This window comes from Eucyclogobius newberryi, unplaced genomic scaffold (assembly GCF_026437365.1).
Source record: "Eucyclogobius newberryi isolate DKJ021-1_F unplaced genomic scaffold, fEucNew1.0.hap1 SCAF_20, whole genome shotgun sequence".
NCBI classification, from domain to species: Eukaryota; Metazoa; Chordata; class Actinopteri; order Gobiiformes; family Gobiidae; genus Eucyclogobius; species Eucyclogobius newberryi.
Window position 1 is genome coordinate 29342765 of NW_027315835.1, and position 18299 is coordinate 29361063.

The following is an 18299-nucleotide window of genomic DNA, read 5'->3' on the forward strand; positions in this document are numbered from 1 at the left end:
ATGGTACAGGTGCATGGTGCTGGTGCATGGTACAGGTGCATGGTACAGGTGCATGGTGCTGGTGCATGGTACAGGTGCATGGTACAGGTGCATGGTACAGGTGCATGGTACAGGTGCATGGTGCTGGCGCACCAAACTGAACTAAAAACAACATGACATCAGATCCAGCCTACAGTAGGTCTACTGAATGAACAGCACCAACATAATATGGTATCATTCATTTTAGTCCTAATCATATCATTTCTTGGTGACATGCATTAAACTTCCCACGAGCTGTAGCCCTGCAGGTGGTTGTAGGTGTTCATGTAGGTGTTCATGTGGGTGTTCATGTGGGTGTTCATGTGGGTGTTCATGTAGGTGTTCATGTGGGTGTTCATGTGGGTGTTCATGTGGGTGTTCATGTGGGTGTTCATGTGGGTGTTCATGTAGGTGTTCATGTGGGTGTTCATGTGGGTGTTCATGTGGGTGTTCATGTGGGTGTTCATGTGGGTGTTCATGTGGGTGTTCATGTGGGTGTTCATGTGGGTGTTCATGTGGGTGTTCATGTGGGTGTTCATGTGGGTGTTCATGTGGGTGTTCATGTAGGTGTTCATGTAGGTGTTCATGTGGGTGTTCATGTGGGTGTTCATGTGGGTGTTCATGTGGGTGTTCATGTGGGTGTTCATGTAGGTGTTCATGTGGGTGTTCATGTAGGTGTTCATGTGGGTGTTCATGTAGGTGTTCATGTGGGTGTTCATGTGGGTGTTCATGTGGGTGTTCCCCCCCCGGCGGCCGACCTGCTGGAGGAGGGGCCAGTGACAGATCTATTCCACTGTCCAACACTCAGCCTGCTCAGATGAATGTCTTGAAGAATAATAGGCTTACATCTTATATAATGTGTTGTTCTATGAAAGCACTTTGTCATCTGCACTAGGAGGCCCGTGTGCATGTGTTCTATCTCCATGGAAACAAGCAGGTGGTCAGGTGGTACCCCCAGGTCAAGTTAGGTTTTCAGTGTTTGTGCCCGCATGTTTAGGTTTTTCAAGATTGTTGTAAAAAATTCAAATCTAACGGTGTAAAACTGTCTAAGGTAAACCTTTAATGCCCTTTTTGGTGAATTGTGTCGGAATACGATCCATCAGTGTGGATGGTTTTCTCTGTCGGTTCTTTTGTATGAGCACATTCTTACCCGGACAGAAACGTCTCCCTCCGTCTTTTCCATTTCCCCCAGCAGAGCAGAGATGAGCGAGGACTTCCCACAGCCCACATGACCCACCACGGCCAGCAGAGAGCCCTGAGGCACCATCATGTTAATGCTGCAACAGAGCAGAGGCTTTCAAAGTGCTGAAAGAAGAAAATGTAATCGGGCCAGAACTGCCATCGTGTTTCATAAGTGCATCGTGCAACGTTCTGGAGACTGCTTGGCCTAAAATAGTATATTTTAACCCAAAAAACACCAAGAATTGAATGAATGCGAGGTAGACAGGTCTGATATTATGCTGTGGAACATTCCGGGCAAAGGAATACAATATCCACAGAGACAAGCAGGTCCCAGATTCCCAACAGAAAAGTGACACAGTTCAGCTTTAAAACAGTGCAATGAAGGGTGTTCAGATGAGGATCAGCTGAATGGTTGAGTGGACGTACTTGTGCAGAACGGGTGGATCCTGTTTGTCCCATGTGAATTTTCCATTGATAATTGTAGCAGCAAATTCTGTGGAGAGAGAAGGACTTTTGTGTCGTCACATTTTACACCATGAATGGGACAGTATTTAGCCAAGGGGGGTGTCAAAGGGGGCTCACAGCGGGACGATGCAGGGACAATCACACAAGATGTGGCACAAGATCATGCATCGTGATCTTGTGCCACACATTTGAACATTCATTCACTTTCTAAAAAATACATGCAAGTCCAGGGATTTGTATTTAACATAATTTCAGAGCACACGCCTCTGTCCTCTGCAGTGCTCTGTCCTCTGCAGACACAGAGCACACGCCTCTGTCCTCTGCAGACACAGAGCACACGCCTCTGTCCTCTGCAGACACAGAGCACACGCCTCTGTCCTCTGCAGACACAGAGCACACGCCTCTGTCCTCTGCAGACACAGAGCACACGCCTCTGTCCTCTGCAGACACAGAGCACCCGCCTCTGTCCTCTGCAGACACAGAGCACCCGCCTCTGTCCTCTGCAGACACAGAGCACACGCCTCTGTCCTCTGCAGACACAGAGCACACGCCTCTGTCCTCTGCAGACACAGAGCACCCGCCTCTGTCCTCTGCAGACACAGAGCACACGCCTCTGTCCTCTGCAGACACAGAGCACACGCCTCTGTCCTCTGCAGACACAGAGCACACGCCTCTGTCCTCTGCAGACACAGAGCACCCGCCTCTGTCCTCTGCAGACACAGAGCACCCGCCTCTGTCCTCTGCAGACACAGAGCACACGCCTCTGTCCTCTGCAGACACAGAGCACACGCCTCTGTCCTCTGCAGACACAGAGCACCCGCCTCTGTCCTCTGCAGACACAGAGCACACGCCTCTGTCCTCTGCAGACACAGAGCACACGCCTCTGTCCTCTGCAGACACAGAGCACACGCCTCTGTCCTCTGCAGACACAGAGCACCCGCCTCTGTCCTCTGCAGACACAGAGCACCCGCCTCTGTCCTCTGCAGACACAGAGCACACGCCTCTGTCCTCTGCAGACACAGAGCACACGCCTCTGTCCTCTGCAGACACAGAGCACCCGCCTCTGTCCTCTGCAGACACAGAGCACACGCCTCTGTCCTCTGCAGACACAGAGCACACGCCTCTGTCCTCTGCAGACACAGAGCACACGCCTCTGTCCTCTGCAGACACAGAGCACACGCCTCTGTCCTCTGCAGACACAGAGCACACGCCTCTGTCCTCTGCAGACACAGAGCACCCGCCTCTGTCCTCTGCAGACACAGAGCACACGCCTCTGTCCTCTGCAGACACAGAGCACACGCCTCTGTCCTCTGCAGACACAGAGCACCCGCCTCTGTCCTCTGCAGACACAGAGCACACGCCTCTGTCCTCTGCAGACACAGTGTGGAGAAACATGAAGCCGTCTCCATCAGGTGAAAAAGTGAATGATATAAACTTGTGGAGGGCTGAGCGAGAGGAGGAGGAGGCGGGACATACAGCAAGAGAGGAGGCAGAACCGGGTTAAACGTTTTAGAATGGACCAGGCATGTACACACTGGACTGTGCCTTTATAAATGTATATATTCTGCAAATACCAGTACTACCAATATAAATAGTGTCTCAATGTTATACTTTATGAAGCTAAAGTGTAAGAAGGAAGACCTCTCAACCAATCACCTCAAGCGATTTATATAAATGCCTCCTGTCATTTTGCTCCACCCTCCTCTGTCGTCCCAGCTACGCCGCAGCAGCAGAAGCATCAGCCGCTTTATTTCCACCTCTTCTTCTCCACCATCGGGCTTTAGACCCGAAGCAAGATTTTTTGCCTTTCAATGATGTGTGGTGCATGTATTATATATATATATATATATATATATATATATATATATAGTTCAAACCTTGGCCAGTGCCTTTTTTGTCCACCGATTCTGGATCCAGCTCGTCATGACTCAGGAAACTTTGGATCCTCTTCAGAGAAACGCTGGCCTGACACACAAAACGTGGAGTAAATAATATGTGGTCATAAAGCAGGCTCTAAATGAGAACCGGGGCAATACAGCCAGGCAAATGTAGAGCACAGAGCACACAGTGATGGCGCCCTACCTGCACCATGCTGCTGATCACTTGGGGCAGCATGTTCAGAGGAAACCTGAGGATGTTGAAGAGCGACAGGGACACAAAAGCCCTCTCTGCGTCCAACACGTTGTTCTCATCTGTCGTCACGTAAACAGCAAACGTCGTCAAGGCCACCTGCGCACACAAGTTGAGTGTAGAGACCTCTGAGTGTTGCCATGGTGACAGGCATAAACAGACAGAGTAAAGTAAGTAATGAGTAAACCATTGTACTGGAGATGTATGACATATCTGCAGAAAGAAACGTTTCACACTTTGAACTTTGGGAAAAACTTGTTTCATTGAACGACTTCTTTGGGATTAAAATAAACTGAAGCTAAAAAACTACAAAGACTGTGCAGTTTTAGTAAACAATCCTCAGATTGCAGACTTTGTCCACAAATTAATTTACTGTAAATACTGTTATTGTGTTCTGAATGTTCATTTAACTGTTCTAGAGCTCTTCTTGTGAACTATGTGGCCTAATGTTAATGCTGAACAATGGCTGCATCGCTGCAAAGCTGTGTAACCTACGGATCAAAGACAGTCCAGAGACACGCCCACGAAAGCAAACTTTTCTGTCATCAACATTTAAAACTCAAGCAAAGGACCTTTCTGAATCTTTTCAAGTCTACAACAACAAAACTTGGATCTAGGACAGTCTCTTCTGACCAGCCACATCTGTGAATCAGAGCAACGCCCTTTTTATCTGAAGAACGCCTCAGAGCCAATGAGAATGCAGATCACTGAACCTGATCAAGTGCTTCTTCAGCCAGACACGGTCCTGTCCCTGTCCTGCCCAGCATGTGGCCAGAGCTGCAGCGTGAACCTTGAGTGAACCCTGAGTGACCCCTGGAGGCTCTGGGACACACACACAGGTCCATCTCAGGATCACAGCTCCTGCTTCTGTTTGTATTAATACATTCCACAGCTTGGCTGATGATATCATCTTAATTAACTCTAACACAACTAGACAGATCTAGAACATCATATCCAGCGTCTCCATCTGTTATAGACTCATTTACATATTCCATATTCATTTTACCTGTTTGGTCAATAAGTCTTCATGAACCACATTTGGAGACCCTTGTACTGGCGTCTTCATGGAGACTAAATGTGTCATGTTGGAGACCCTTGTACTGGCGTCTTCATGGAGACTAACGTGTGTCATGTTGGAGACCCTTGTACTGGTGTCTTCATGGAGACTAAAGAGTGTCATGTTGGAGACCCTTGTACTGGTGTCTTCATGGAGACTAACGTGTGTCATGTTGGAGACCCTTGTACTGGTGTCTTCATGGAGACTAAAGTGTGTCATGTTGGAGACCCTTGTACTGGCGTCTTCATGGAGACTAAAGAGTGTCATGTTGGAGACCCTTGTACTGGCGTCTTCATGGAGACTAACGTGTGTCATGTTGGAGACCCTTGTACTGGCGTCTTCATGGAGACTCAAGTGTGTCATGTTGGAGACCCTTGTACTGGTGTCTTCATAGAAACTAAAGTGTGTCATGTTGGAGACCCTTGTACTGGTGTCTTCATGGAGACTAAAGTGTGTCATGTTGGAGACCCTTGTACTGGCGTCTTCATGGAGACTAAAGTGTGTCATGTTGGAGACCCTTGTACTGGTGTCTTCATGGAGACTAAAGTGTGTCATGTTGGAGACCCTTGTACTGGTGTCTTCATAGAAACTAAAGTGTGTCATGTTGGAGACCCTTGTACTGGTGTCTTCATGGAGACTAAAGTGTGTCATGTTGGAGACCCTTGTACTGGCGTCTTCATGGAGACTAAAGTGTGTCATGTTGGAGACCCTTGTACAGGCGCCTTCATGGAGACTAAATGTGTCATGTTGGAGACCCTTGTACTGGCGTCTTCATGGAGACTAAATGTGTCATGTTGGAGACCCTTGTACTGGTGTCTCCATGGAGACTAAATTGTGTCATGTTGGAGACCCTTGTACTGGTGTCTTCATGGAGACTAAAGTGTGTCATGTTGGAGACCTTTGTACTCGCGTCTTCATGGAGACTAAAGTGTGTCATGTTGGAGACCCTTGTACTGGCGTCTTCATGGAGACTAAATGTGTCATGTTGGAGACCCTTGTACTGGTGTCTTCATGGAGACTAAAGTGTGTCATGTTGGAGACCCTTGTACTGGTGTCTTCATGGAGACTAAAGTGTGTCATGTTGGAGACCCTTGTACTGGTGTGTTCATGGAGACTAAAGTGTGTCATGTTGGAGACCCTTGTACTGGTGTCTTCATAGAGACTAAAGTGTGTCATGTTGGAGACCCTTGTACTGGTGTCTTCATGGAGACTAAATGTGTCATGTTGGAGACCCTTGTACTGGTGTCTTCATGGAGACTAAAGTGTGTCATGTTGGAGACCCTTGTACTGGTGTCTTCATGGAGACTAAATGTGTCATGTTGGAGACCCTTGTACTGGTGTCTTCATGGAGACTAAAGTGTGTCATGTTGGAGACCCTTGTACTGGTGTCTTCATGGAGACTAAAGTGTGTCATGTTGGAGACCCTTGTACAGGCGCCTTCATGGAGACTAAATGTGTCATGTTGGAGACCCTTGTACTGGCGTCTTCATGGAGACTAAATGTGTCATGTTGGAGACCCTTGTACTGGTGTCTTCATGGAGACTAAATTGTGTCATGTTGGAGACCCTTGTACTGGTGTCTTCATGGAGACTAAAGTGTGTCATGTTGGAGACCCTTGTACTGTTGTCTTCATGGAGACTAAATGTGTCATGTTGGAGACCCTTGTACTGGTGTCTTCATGGAGACTAAAGTGTGTCATGTTGGAGACCCTTGTACAGGCGCCTTCATGGAGACTAAATGTGTCATGTTGGAGACCCTTGTACTGGTGTCTTCATGGAGACTAAATTGTGTCATGTTGGAGACCCTTGTACTGGTGTCTTCATGGAGACTAAAGTGTGTCATGTTGGAGACCCTTGTACAGGCGCCTTCATGGAGACTAAATGTGTCATGTTGGAGACCCTTGTACTGGCGTCTTCATGGAGACTAAATTGTGTCATGTTGGAGACCCTTGTACTGGTGTCTTCATGGAGACTAAAGTGTGTCATGTTGGAGACCCTTGTACTCGCGTCTTCATGGAGACTAAAGTGTGTCATGTTGGAGACCCTTGTACTGGTGTCTTCATGGAGACTAAAGTGTGTCATGTTGGAGACCCTTGTACAGGCGTCTTCATGGAGACTAAATGTGTCATGTTGGAGACCCTTGTACTGGCGTCTTCATGGAGACTAAATGTGTCATGTTGGAGACCCTTGTACAGGCGTCTTCATGGAGACTAAATGTGTCATGTTGGAGACCCTTGTACTGGTGTCTTCATGGAGACTAAATTGTGTCATGTTGGAGACCCTTGTACTCGCGTCTTCATGGAGACTAAAGTGTGTCATGTTGGAGACCCTTGTACTGGCGTCTTCATGGAGACTAAATGTGTCATGTTGGAGACCCTTGTACTGGTGTCTTCATGGAGACTAAAGTGTGTCATGTTGGAGACCCTTGTACTGGTGTCTTCATGGAGACTAAAGTGTGTCATGTTGGAGACCCTTGTACTGGCGTCTTCATGGAGACTAAAGTGTGTCATGTTGGAGACCCTTGTACTGGCGTCTTCATGGAGACTAACGTGTGTCATGTTGGAGACCCTTGTACTGGCGTCTTCATGGAGACTCAAGTGTGTCATGTTGGAGACCCTTGTACTGGTGTCTTCATAGAAACTAAAGTGTGTCATGTTGGAGACCCTTGTACTGGTGTCTTCATGGAGACTAAAGTGTGTCATGTTGGAGACCCTTGTACTGGTGTCTTCATAGAAACTAAAGTGTGTCATGTTGGAGACGCTTGTACTGGTGTCTTCATGGAGACTCAAGTGTGTCATGTTGGAGACGCTTGTACAGGCGTCTTCATGGAGACTAAAGTGTTTCATGTTGGAGACCCTTGTACTGGTGTCTTCATGGAGACTAAAGTGAGTCATTTTGGAGACGCTTGTACAGGCGTCTTCATGGAGACTAAAGTGTGTCATGTTGGAGACCCTTGTACTGGTGTCTTCATGGAGACTAAAGTGTGTCATGTTGGAGACCCTTGTACTGGCGTCTTCATGGAGACAAACGTGTGTCATGTTGGAGACCCTTGTACTGGCGTCTTCTTGGAGACTAAAGTGTGTCATGTTGGAGACCCTTGTACAGGCGTCTTGATGGAGACTAAAGTCTGTCATGTTGGAGACCCTTGTACTGGCGTCTTCATGGAGACTAAAGTGTGTCATGTTGGAGACCCTTGTACTGGCGTCTTCATGGAGACTAACGTGTGTCATGTTGGAGACCCTTGTACTGGCGTCTTCATGGAGACTAAAGTGTGTCATGTTGGAGACCCTTGTACTGGCGTCTTCATGGAGACTAAAGTGTGTCATATTGGAGACCCTTGTACTGGCGCCTTCATGGAGACTAAATGTGTCATGTTGGAGACCCTTGTACAGGCGTCTTCATGGAGACTAAAGTGTGTCATGTTGGAGACCCTTGTACTGGTGTCTTCATGGAGACTAAAGTGTGTCATGTTGGAGACCCTTGTACTGGCGTCTTCATGGAGACTAACGTGTGTCATGTTGGAGACCCTTGTACTGGCGTCTTCATGGAGACTAACGTGTGTCATGTTGGAGACCCTTGTACTGGCGTCTTCATGGAGACTCAAGTGTGTCATGTTGGAGACCCTTGTACTGGTGTCTTCATGGAGACTAAAGTGTGTCATGTTGGAGACCCTTGTACTGGTGTCTTCATAGAAACTAAAGTGTGTCATGTTGGAGACCCTTGTACTGGTGTCTTCATAGAAACTAAAGTTTGTCATGTTGGAGACGCTTGTACTGGCGTCTTCATGGAGACTAAAGTGTGTCATGTTGGAGACCCTTGTACAGGCGTCTTCATGGAGACTAAAGTGTTTCATGTTGGAGACCCTTGTACTGGTGTCTTCATAGAAACTAAAGTGTGTCATGTTGGAGACCCTTGTACTGGCGTCTTCATGGAGACTAAAGTGTGTCATGTTGGAGACCCTTGTACTGGTGTCGTCATGGAGACTGAAGTGTGTCATGTTGGAGACCCTTGTACTGGCGTCTTCATGGAGACTAAATGTGTCATGTTGGAGACCCTTGTACTGGTGTCTTCATGGAGACTAAAGTGTGTCATGTTGGAGACCGTTGTACTGGCGTCTTCATGGAGACTAAATTGTGTCATGTTGGAGACCCTTGTACTGGTGTCTTCATGGAGACTAAAGTGTGTCATGTTGGAGACCCTTGTACTGGCGTCTTCATGGAGACTAAAGTGTGTCATGTTGGAGACCCTTGTACTGGTGTCTTCATGGAGACTAACGTGTGTCATGTTGGACATCCTTGTACTGGCGTCTTCATGGAGACTAAAGTGTGTCATGTTGGAGACCCTTGTACTGGCGTCTTCATGGAGACTAACGTGTGTCATGTTGGAGACCCTTGTACTGGCGTCTTCATGGAGACTAAAGTGTGTCATGTTGGAGACCCTTGTACTGGTGTCTTCATAGAAACTAAAGTGTGTCATGTTGGAGACCCTTGTACAGGCGTCTTAATGGAGACTAAAGTCTGTCATGTTGGAGACCCTTGTACTGGCGTCTTCATGGAGACTAAAGTGTGTCATGTTGGAGACCCTTGTACTGGCGTCTTCATGGAGACTAACGTGTGTCATGTTGGAGACCCTTGTACTGGCGTCTTCATGGAGACTCAAGTGTGTCATGTTGGAGACCCTTGTACTGGTGTCTTCATAGAAACTAAAGTGTGTCATGTTGGAGACCCTTGTACTGGCGTCTTCATGGAGACTAAAGTGTGTCATGTTGGAGACCCTTGTACTGGCGTCTTCATGGAGACTAAAGTGTGTCATGTTGGAGACCCTTGTACTGGCGTCTTCATGGAGACTAAATGTGTCATGTTGGAGACCCTTGTACTGGTGTCTTCATGGACACTAAAGTGTGTCATGTTGGAGACCCTTGTACTGGTGTCTTCATGGAGACTAAAGTGTGTCATGTTGGAGACCCTTGTACTGGCGTCTTCATGGAGACTAAAGTGTGTCATGTTGGAGACCCTTGTACTGGTGTCTTCATGGAGACTAAATGTGTCATGTTGGAGACCCTTGTACTGGCGTCTTCATGGAGACTAAAGTGTGTCATGTTGGAGACCCTTGTACTGGCGTCTTCATGGAAACTAAATGTGTCATGTTGGAGACCCTTGTACTGGCGTCTTCATGGAGACTAAAGTGTGTCATGTTGGAGACCCTTGTACTGGCGTCTTCATGGAGACTAACGTGTGTCATGTTGGAGACCCTTGTACTGGCGTCTTCATGGAGACTAAAGTGTGTCATGGTGGAGACCCTTGTACTGGCGTCTCCAATGTTGACATTTGTATTCATAATGAAGTATTTCCATGTGCTCCTCGTTGTCACTTTGGCTCCGCCTGCTGTACTTTTGCAGAAACAGTAGGACACAGCTCCACAGACGTTTACTGCCATATTCTAAAGAGGAACCGTTACATGCAATAAAACCACTTTTGGTTTATGTGTCATTAAATAAAGATGCTTGTAATCCACAAGTGTCACAGCAACACAATACAAGCCTCTCACTCCTGGTCTCAGCTCACAGTTGTCCTGATGGTGATGAGACAGAACGAGTCTGGAGATGATTTATGCAGTTCAAAACAGAAAACCTCAGTTATTGAGAATTGAATCAGGACAAAACGGTATCGTCCCAAGCACGTACTCACTCGACTGGATTCATACACGTCCCATGCACCTACTCACTCGACTGGATTCATACACGTCCCAAGCACCTACTCACTCGACTGGATTCATACACGTCCCATGCACCTACTCACTCGACTGGATTCATACACGTCCCATGCACCTACTCACTCGACTGGATTCATACACGTCCCATGCACCTACTCACTCGACTGGATTCATACACGTCCCATGCACCTACTCACTCGACTGGATTCATACACGTCCCAAGCACCTACTCACTCGACTGGATTCATACACGTCCCATGCACCTACTCACTCGACTGGATTCATACACGTCCCAAGCACCTACTCACTCGACTGGATTCATACACGTCCCAAGCACCTACTCACTCGACTGGATTCATACACGTCCCATGCACCTACTCACTCGACTGGATTCATACACGTCCCAAGCACCTACTCACTCGACTGGATTCATACACGTCCCATGCACCTACTCACTCGACTGGATTCATACACGTCCCAAGCACCTACTCACTCGACTGGATTCATGCACGTCCCAAGCACCTACTCACTCGACTGGATTCATACACGTCCCAAGCACCTACTCACTCGACTGGATTCATACACGTCCCATGCACCTACTCACTCGACTGGATTCATACACGTCCCATGCACCTACTCACTCGACTGGATTCATACACGTCCCAAGCACCTACTCACTCGACTGGATTCATACACGTCCTAAGCACCTACTCACTCGACTGGATTCATACACGTCCCAAGCACCTACTCACTCGACTGGATTCATACACGTCCCAAGCACCTACTCACTCGACTGGATTCATACACGTCCCATGCACCTACTCACTCGACTGGATTCATACACGTCCCAAGCACCTACTCACTCGACTGGATTCATACACGTCCCATGCACCTACTCACTCGACTGGATTCATACACGTCCCAAGCACCTACTCACTCGACTGGATTCATACACGTCCCATGCACCTACTCACTCGACTGGATTCATACACGTCCCATGCACCTACTCACTCGACTGGATTCATACACGTCCCAAGCACCTACTCACTCGACTGGATTCATACACGTCCCATGCACCTACTCACTCGACTGGATTCATACACGTCCCAAGCACCTACTCACTCGACTGGATTCATGCACGTCCCAAGCACCTACTCACTCGACTGGATTCATGCACGTCCCAAGCACCTACTCACTCGACTGGATTCATACACGTCCCAAGCACCTACTCACTCGACTGGATTCATGCACGTCCCAAGCACCTACTCACTCGACTGGATTCATACACGTCCCAAGCACCCAGGTTTGTCAGGCCTTGGGCGAGTCCTTTCACTTGACACGGTGCCATATATCAGTCACGTCATATCCAACTCATTTGGTTTCACGTTTCCCTAGTGGCTGTGGCACTTCCTCTTAACGCTGTCATGTGAAATGCAGAAGTTGGTCTAAAAAATAAAAGTGTGTGTGTGTCTGCCATTTGAGTCTGTTACTTTAGAAATATTCCAAATCAAGAATTGAGTAAAACAAGGGTTCCATAAATGATGATTCTCAGGTTCAATTCAGATTGGGTGGGGACTTAAACACTGGGTTTCCTCTGGGTGCTCCATATTCCCCCAATCAATCTAACACAGTGTTTCTCAAACTGTGGTACGAGCTCCTTCTGGAGGCCCTCAGGCTCCACTGAAGTTTGCTTCATTTTAAATAGGTAGGTTTGTTTGTCCTAACGAGACTTTAAACCTGGACTAGAGCCTTCCAAGAGTGATGCTGCGCCTGGTACTTGTGCACACATTCTATCCCATTCATTTTAATGAGGCAGCCAATGCTGTAATTGAGTTGTTTGTAGACAGGACGGACACATGGTTATAGTTTATATGTGGACTGCATTTGTGTAATAACTGTCAATATCTAACTTCAACCTCGACTTTCTAACTGTATTACTGTAGGATTTGGACAAACAGTTGTGGCTTGCTATGTTTCTGGTGCATTATTGTTCAGAATAATGTTAATTTATTATTTTTGTATTATTAAAAATACAACATTTTATTTAAAACATAGTCAACTTCAAATAATGCAAAGTATGTGTCACAATGTAAAAATTGTAATATTGATCTAGGCAAATATTGCTTATGAGCGATACCAGCGGGACAACGATCAGATATGTGTTCGTCCCAGTCATGAGGTCAAACAATATCATGAAGTTACCAGGAAAGGGGCACTGGTCCAGGCCATGGTGGACAGAGCTCCCAGGAAGGCCGTCTTGCGCAGCACATTCAGCTCTTTCTGTCGGATTGTTAAGACTTTCTCGATGAAGGACTTTTCCCAGGCGTACAGCTTCAGGACCTTGATCCCGTTCAGGATCTCGTTCATCAGCTTGATGCGCTCGTCTTTGTACCGCATCTGCTCCACCTGTGAACACACACGGTGAATGATCCGTGTCGTTGTGAATCAGGAGAAGGCTGATGATGGGAATACCTGGTAGGATCTGGTTTTCATGGCGATGAACGCGTTGAGTGGGATCAGGAGGATCATCACGGCGACTCCGGCGAGCACAGACGGACCCAGGTTCTGCCAAACATTCAACCAAATCTTTAGTCACACAAAGGGCCAAACGTGATTAATACATTCATAAACCTCAACTCAACACAGCATTCAAACTTCATGTGAGCGGGCTCGCCTCACCACGGATCTGACATGTAACTTTGCTGGTCACTTCCATCTGCTTGTCTCCACGGAGATATATTTAATCCCATAAAGAGGAACAATCCAGGCAAATAAATAACATCGCCATGGAGACGAGCAGGGGGCGGGACGGTACATGAACAGAATGACATTCTACCTGCCAAAGGAAATAGAGCGCCAGCATGATCTGCAGAGGGGCCGACCACAGCATGTTGAGGAAGGTGGTGAGGTCCATGAACCTTTGGGCGTCCACAGACATCAGGTTGACCACTTCCCCCACAGTGGACGAGCGCTTGGCCGCGTTGGTTATGTCCAGGGACTGTGGACAACATCACACCATCAGCTCTACAGCACTATCAACCTCTACAAAGCCCAAATATGAAATTACTATGTTTGAGTGATATTTATACTGTAACCCGTAGTATGTCTCCTCATGTACTTCACGTCAGTTCTGTGTTTCCAAGCTTAGATCATTTGACTTCAGAACACATAACTCATGATTTAGCGTCACTCGCGGGTGGAATCACTGCAGCAGTGTGGATAAGCAGTAGGAGTATTTTTAAGTACCTTCCTGTAAATGGCTCCAATGACGGCTGTGCGTACGTTCATCCCCGTCACAAAGCAGTACTGGAACTGCTGGTGCAGGATGAGAGTCTGGATGAACGCCGTAAAGAACATGAGGAAGGCCAGAGCGTAGCCCCACCAGTCAGGAACGCCCTTCTGCTTTGTGAAGGAGATCAACATCCTGTGGACAGAACAGACCGCGGCTTTAGCCTTTTCATCTGCCATGACCATCCAAAGACTCATCCAGACATCCAGTAACAAACACCATGTGACTCATTTACATGTTCATTTACATACAAATGTATGTGCCACGCTTCCATATACCGCTGCTATGGAGCTTCTGCAGACCATCGCTGCTCAACTTCAGCAGAGATGGAAGTGTGCACATTGTGGACGCATGTGTGATAAACCAGGGCGTTTTTGTGGTAAATAATGGGGGCGGAGTGGGAGGGGTTTACAGAGGGGTCCTGAGTCCTGTCGGGTTAGAATAGAGGCCCACACAGAGGTCTATTTGAGCAGGCTAAGACAGCAGAGTGCTCCTGTCCGTACGCTTTGTTCTACCAGAAGAACAGTGAAAAAAGGCCTCAAGTACAAATTTGTACTGAAGAACGTGTCATAAATGAGGCCCATTGTTATTTCAATATTTGATTAATGATTATCTGATCATCTTAATAATACACAGGATTCTATGTATTATAAATGTACACATTTGTTAATAGAAGATAAAGACACTGGCAGCCAATAGGCTCTAATATTCAGCTGAACGTGTTCTCTCAAGACAAACACATATTCCCTGAAATCGTCTCAAATGCATGTGTGAGGAATCTGAATTCAGATCCATGTTTCAGCTTCAGAAATGAAGTACACATACAATAAAAGTGTCATTTCTTAAATTCTGTCAGTCAAGTCTGGGATGTTGAATCTGAATGTAGTTTTCAGAGTTTGTAGTGTGACAATCACTTATCATCCTGAAACAGACGGCAGAGATAAGAACTTTTTCCACAGAGCTGCATTTCTATTTTTACCACTTTCCTTTACACATTTACATGAGTTTGCATGGGGAACAACGACAGAACACATTATTATATAGAACTCCACACATTTTGGAGAGGGGGCAATATGCAAAGCCACTATGCAAACTGTGTTCAGAAGAAAGGCCCATGTCCCATGTATTCTCATTAGAGCGTCATAATTTTGAACGTTATTATAATCAAAGTTTATGAGAAAGTTATTTTAGATCTCAATAGATGACTGTATAAAGAAGCCTGTGCAAAACATGGTGCAAAAGCCTTTTCAAAGACTACAAAGAACACTTCCCAAGCACCTTCATGATCAAGGACTTTAATACTTAACTTGACCCGAACGCACACACACAGGGACTAACTTGAAAATGTATAGTTCAACTTCAGTTTCTGAAATGAGCAAATCAGTTAAAGTCATTTCTTGTATTTTAGGGCATTTTAAGTTGCAGAAATTGTAACTGAGCTCCAACTTTCCAGTGCTGTTCAACAAACTAAGGTTTAGAGTCCTCAAAACAACAAATTGAAGACTATTACCACTCCTTCCTGTCAAAATAAACTTCAAGTTTATATTTTTTAGCATTTTCAAGCAATTCCCCTTCAGATAATGGCATCTTCTTTTTTACCTCTGGCCTCTTCTTGTTTTATTTGTTTTGTTCTTCCTGAAATGTGAATTGACTTTGAATGTCATAAAAAGCGCTAAGCAAGTGTTGTGCATTATTATCATTAAAGTTCTGTGCAGCACTTGATTGTTTAAAGTCATGTACACTCTGAGTAAAGCCCAGCACCGGTCGTCCTTCACATGACGCCGCAGCATTCACCTCAAAAGCTGTGGGTTGACGAAGGTGACCACGTCTTGCAGGAGCTTGAAGGCCGAACCGATGAGAAAGTAGGGCCCAAAGGTTTTGACCATCGCTCTGAGGAAGGACGGTTGTCGTGGAGATGCCTTCTGAGCGGACAAAAGGACTTCTGCTTCCTCTGGGCTGCTCGCTGCTGCTCCTTCCACGTGATTGCTTGTGGAGGCTGGTGGCTTGGAGAAAACGGCCTGACTGGACACGTTTGGTACACTGCTGCACAGGAAATGAGCGTGTCAAAAGAATCGTCAAAATAAAGTATATATCACAAACAAAGTGAGTGCAAAACCTTTTGGTTTTGGCCAGCTCCTTGTCCCACTCTTTGAGCAGTTTGGGCACCATGTTTATGGAGCTGTCCCGCTGGTTTAGGGACCACAGGTCTTTGGCTTCCAGGGGTTTTTTGTATCCTTTAATGGCCAAACTGTTAAACACAAACATGCTGTTAATAATATACATCAAACTATCACCACTTCATATATACTTCATATTCATATACATGTAGTACATTTTGGAGCAGTAAGCAGAAGCAATAAGCCCAGACTCTTCTGGGTATGAGCTGTTCACAGTGACACATGAGCTGATATCTTCACCAGCTGAGGTTGATATTTTGTTGCCTAAAGAATATGCGAGACGCTTGATTTGAACATTGCCAAAAGGAATGTGACTACACTGCTCTCGTATCCACTTTGTATTCAATTTAAATGACATAAATGGATCAAAACAGGTGGTACATATCAGCCCAAACATATGGGCAGAGCTTATGTGCATCAAAACACTTTTCATTTCATGTATTTCATAGATTGAGATCATTTGAAGCGTTTGTAAAAGTACACGGGATTAAACTGAAGGTTGGTTAGTCTATACTGTTCGTTTGTTTGTTTGTTTGCTGTTTACTGCATGTTCTATCATCTACTGGCCTAAATTCAATTGCTACAGATTGGATTTCCCAGACATGCTAATCATCACATTAAGAATGACTGGGTCACGTTTCACCTGAAACATGAAACCTGAACCTGGAGCGTCCCACACTGAGGCTGTATAAGGCTGTATGAGACTGTATAAGGCTGTATGAGACTGTATGAGACTGTATGAGGCTGTATGAGACTGTATGAGGCTGTATGAGGCTGTATGAGGCTGTATGAGACTGTATGAGACTGTATGAGACTGTATGAGACTGTATGAGGCTGTATGAGGCTGTATGAGACTGTATGAGACTGTATGAGGCTGTATGAGACTGTATGAGGCTGTATGAGGCTGTATGAGGCTGTATGAGACTGTATGAGACTGTATGAGACTGTATGAGACTGTATGAGGCTGTATGAGGCTGTATGAGACTGTATGAGGCTGTATGAGACTGTATGAGACTGTATGAGACTGTATGAGACTGTATGAGGCTGTATGAGGCTGTATGAGACTGTATGAGGCCGTATGAGGCCGTATGAGGCCGTATGAGGCCGTATGAGGCCGTATGAGGCCGTATGAGGCTGTATGATACTGTATGAGGCTGTATGAGGCTGTATGAGGCCGTATGAGGCCGTATGAGGCCGTATGAGGCTGTATGATACTGTATGAGGCTGTATGAGGCTGTATGAGGCCGTATGAGGCCGTATGAGGCCGTATGAGACCGTATGAGGCCGTATGAGACTGTATGAGGCTGTATGAGACTGTAAGAGGCTGTATGAGGCTGTATGAGGCTGTATGAGACTGTATGAGACTGTATGAGACTGTATGAGGCTGTATGAGACTGTATGAGACTGTATGAGGCTGTATGAGGCTGTATGAGGCTGTATGAGGCTGTATGAGGCTGTATGAGACTGTATGAGGCTGTATGAGGCTGTATGAGGCTGTATGAGACTGTATGAGGCTGTATGAGGCTGTATGAGGCTGTATGAGGCCGTATGAGACTGTATGAGGCTGTATGAGGCCGTATGAGACTGTATGAGGCTGTATGAGGCTGTATGAGGCTGTATGAGGCTGTATGAGGCCGTATGAGACTGTATGAGACTGTATGAGACTGTATGAGGCCGTATGAGGCCGTATGAGACCGTATGAGACCGTATGAGGCTGTATGAGACTGTATGAGGCTGTATGAGGCCGTATGAGGCCGTATGAGGCCGTATGAGGCCGTATGAGGCCGTATGAGACTGTATGAGGCTGTATGAGGCTGTATGAGACTGTATGAGACTGTATGAGGCTGTATGAGACTGTATGAGACTGTATGAGGCCGTATGAGCAGCCTGTGTGACATAACTACACATGACATTTACACAATGCAGAGGGCACAGTTTAATAAAGCCTGTGTTGTGTACTTGCCAACTGCAGGTGAAAAGAGCAGTAACAGTGCTGCCCGGTGGTCCAGTGGTTAAGGGAGCATTTACTGCATGTCCTCCCTTCTCTCTCATCCCCATTTCATGCTCAGTTGTCCTGTCTAATAAAGCCTACGCGCCAAGAAATCCTTAAACTGGTTAAAGGAACTATAAATGGAAAGGTTTAAACTCTGATGAATGTGTATGCTCCACCAGGGGGCGATATCACCTTCTATCCCAGGCGTGGGCAAACTACGGCATCATTTTCACAGCAATGATGGCGGGCCGGCCCTCCGCTACTTGCCTGGATTCAA

At 46.5% G+C, this 18299-nt stretch overlaps 1 protein-coding gene across 4 annotated transcripts in view; it reads right to left on the reverse strand.

Moving 5' to 3' along the window:
* abcc3 (ATP-binding cassette, sub-family C (CFTR/MRP), member 3) overlaps positions 1-18299 on the reverse strand; it is a 101790-nt gene that overhangs the window by 51654 nt on the left and 31837 nt on the right. For 2 of the 4 annotated variants that reach the window (XM_072456956.1, XM_072456957.1), the window contains exons 7-16: positions 15969-16100; positions 15647-15892; positions 13810-13987; positions 13400-13561; positions 13036-13128; positions 12766-12969; positions 3748-3894; positions 3543-3630; positions 1627-1693; positions 1169-1295 (exon numbers count right to left, since the gene is read on the reverse strand). In XM_072456956.1, coding sequence (XP_072313057.1) covers positions 1169-1295; positions 1627-1693; positions 3543-3630; positions 3748-3894; positions 12766-12969; positions 13036-13128; positions 13400-13561; positions 13810-13987; positions 15647-15892; positions 15969-16100 — 1444 coding nt within the window. Of the gene's footprint in view, positions 1-1168; positions 1296-1626; positions 1694-3542; positions 3631-3747; positions 3895-12765; positions 12970-13035; positions 13129-13399; positions 13562-13809; positions 13988-15646; positions 15896-15968; positions 16101-18299 lie in introns of all 4 variants that reach the window. The other 2 variants (XM_072456953.1, XM_072456955.1) reach the window with 1 other exon arrangement.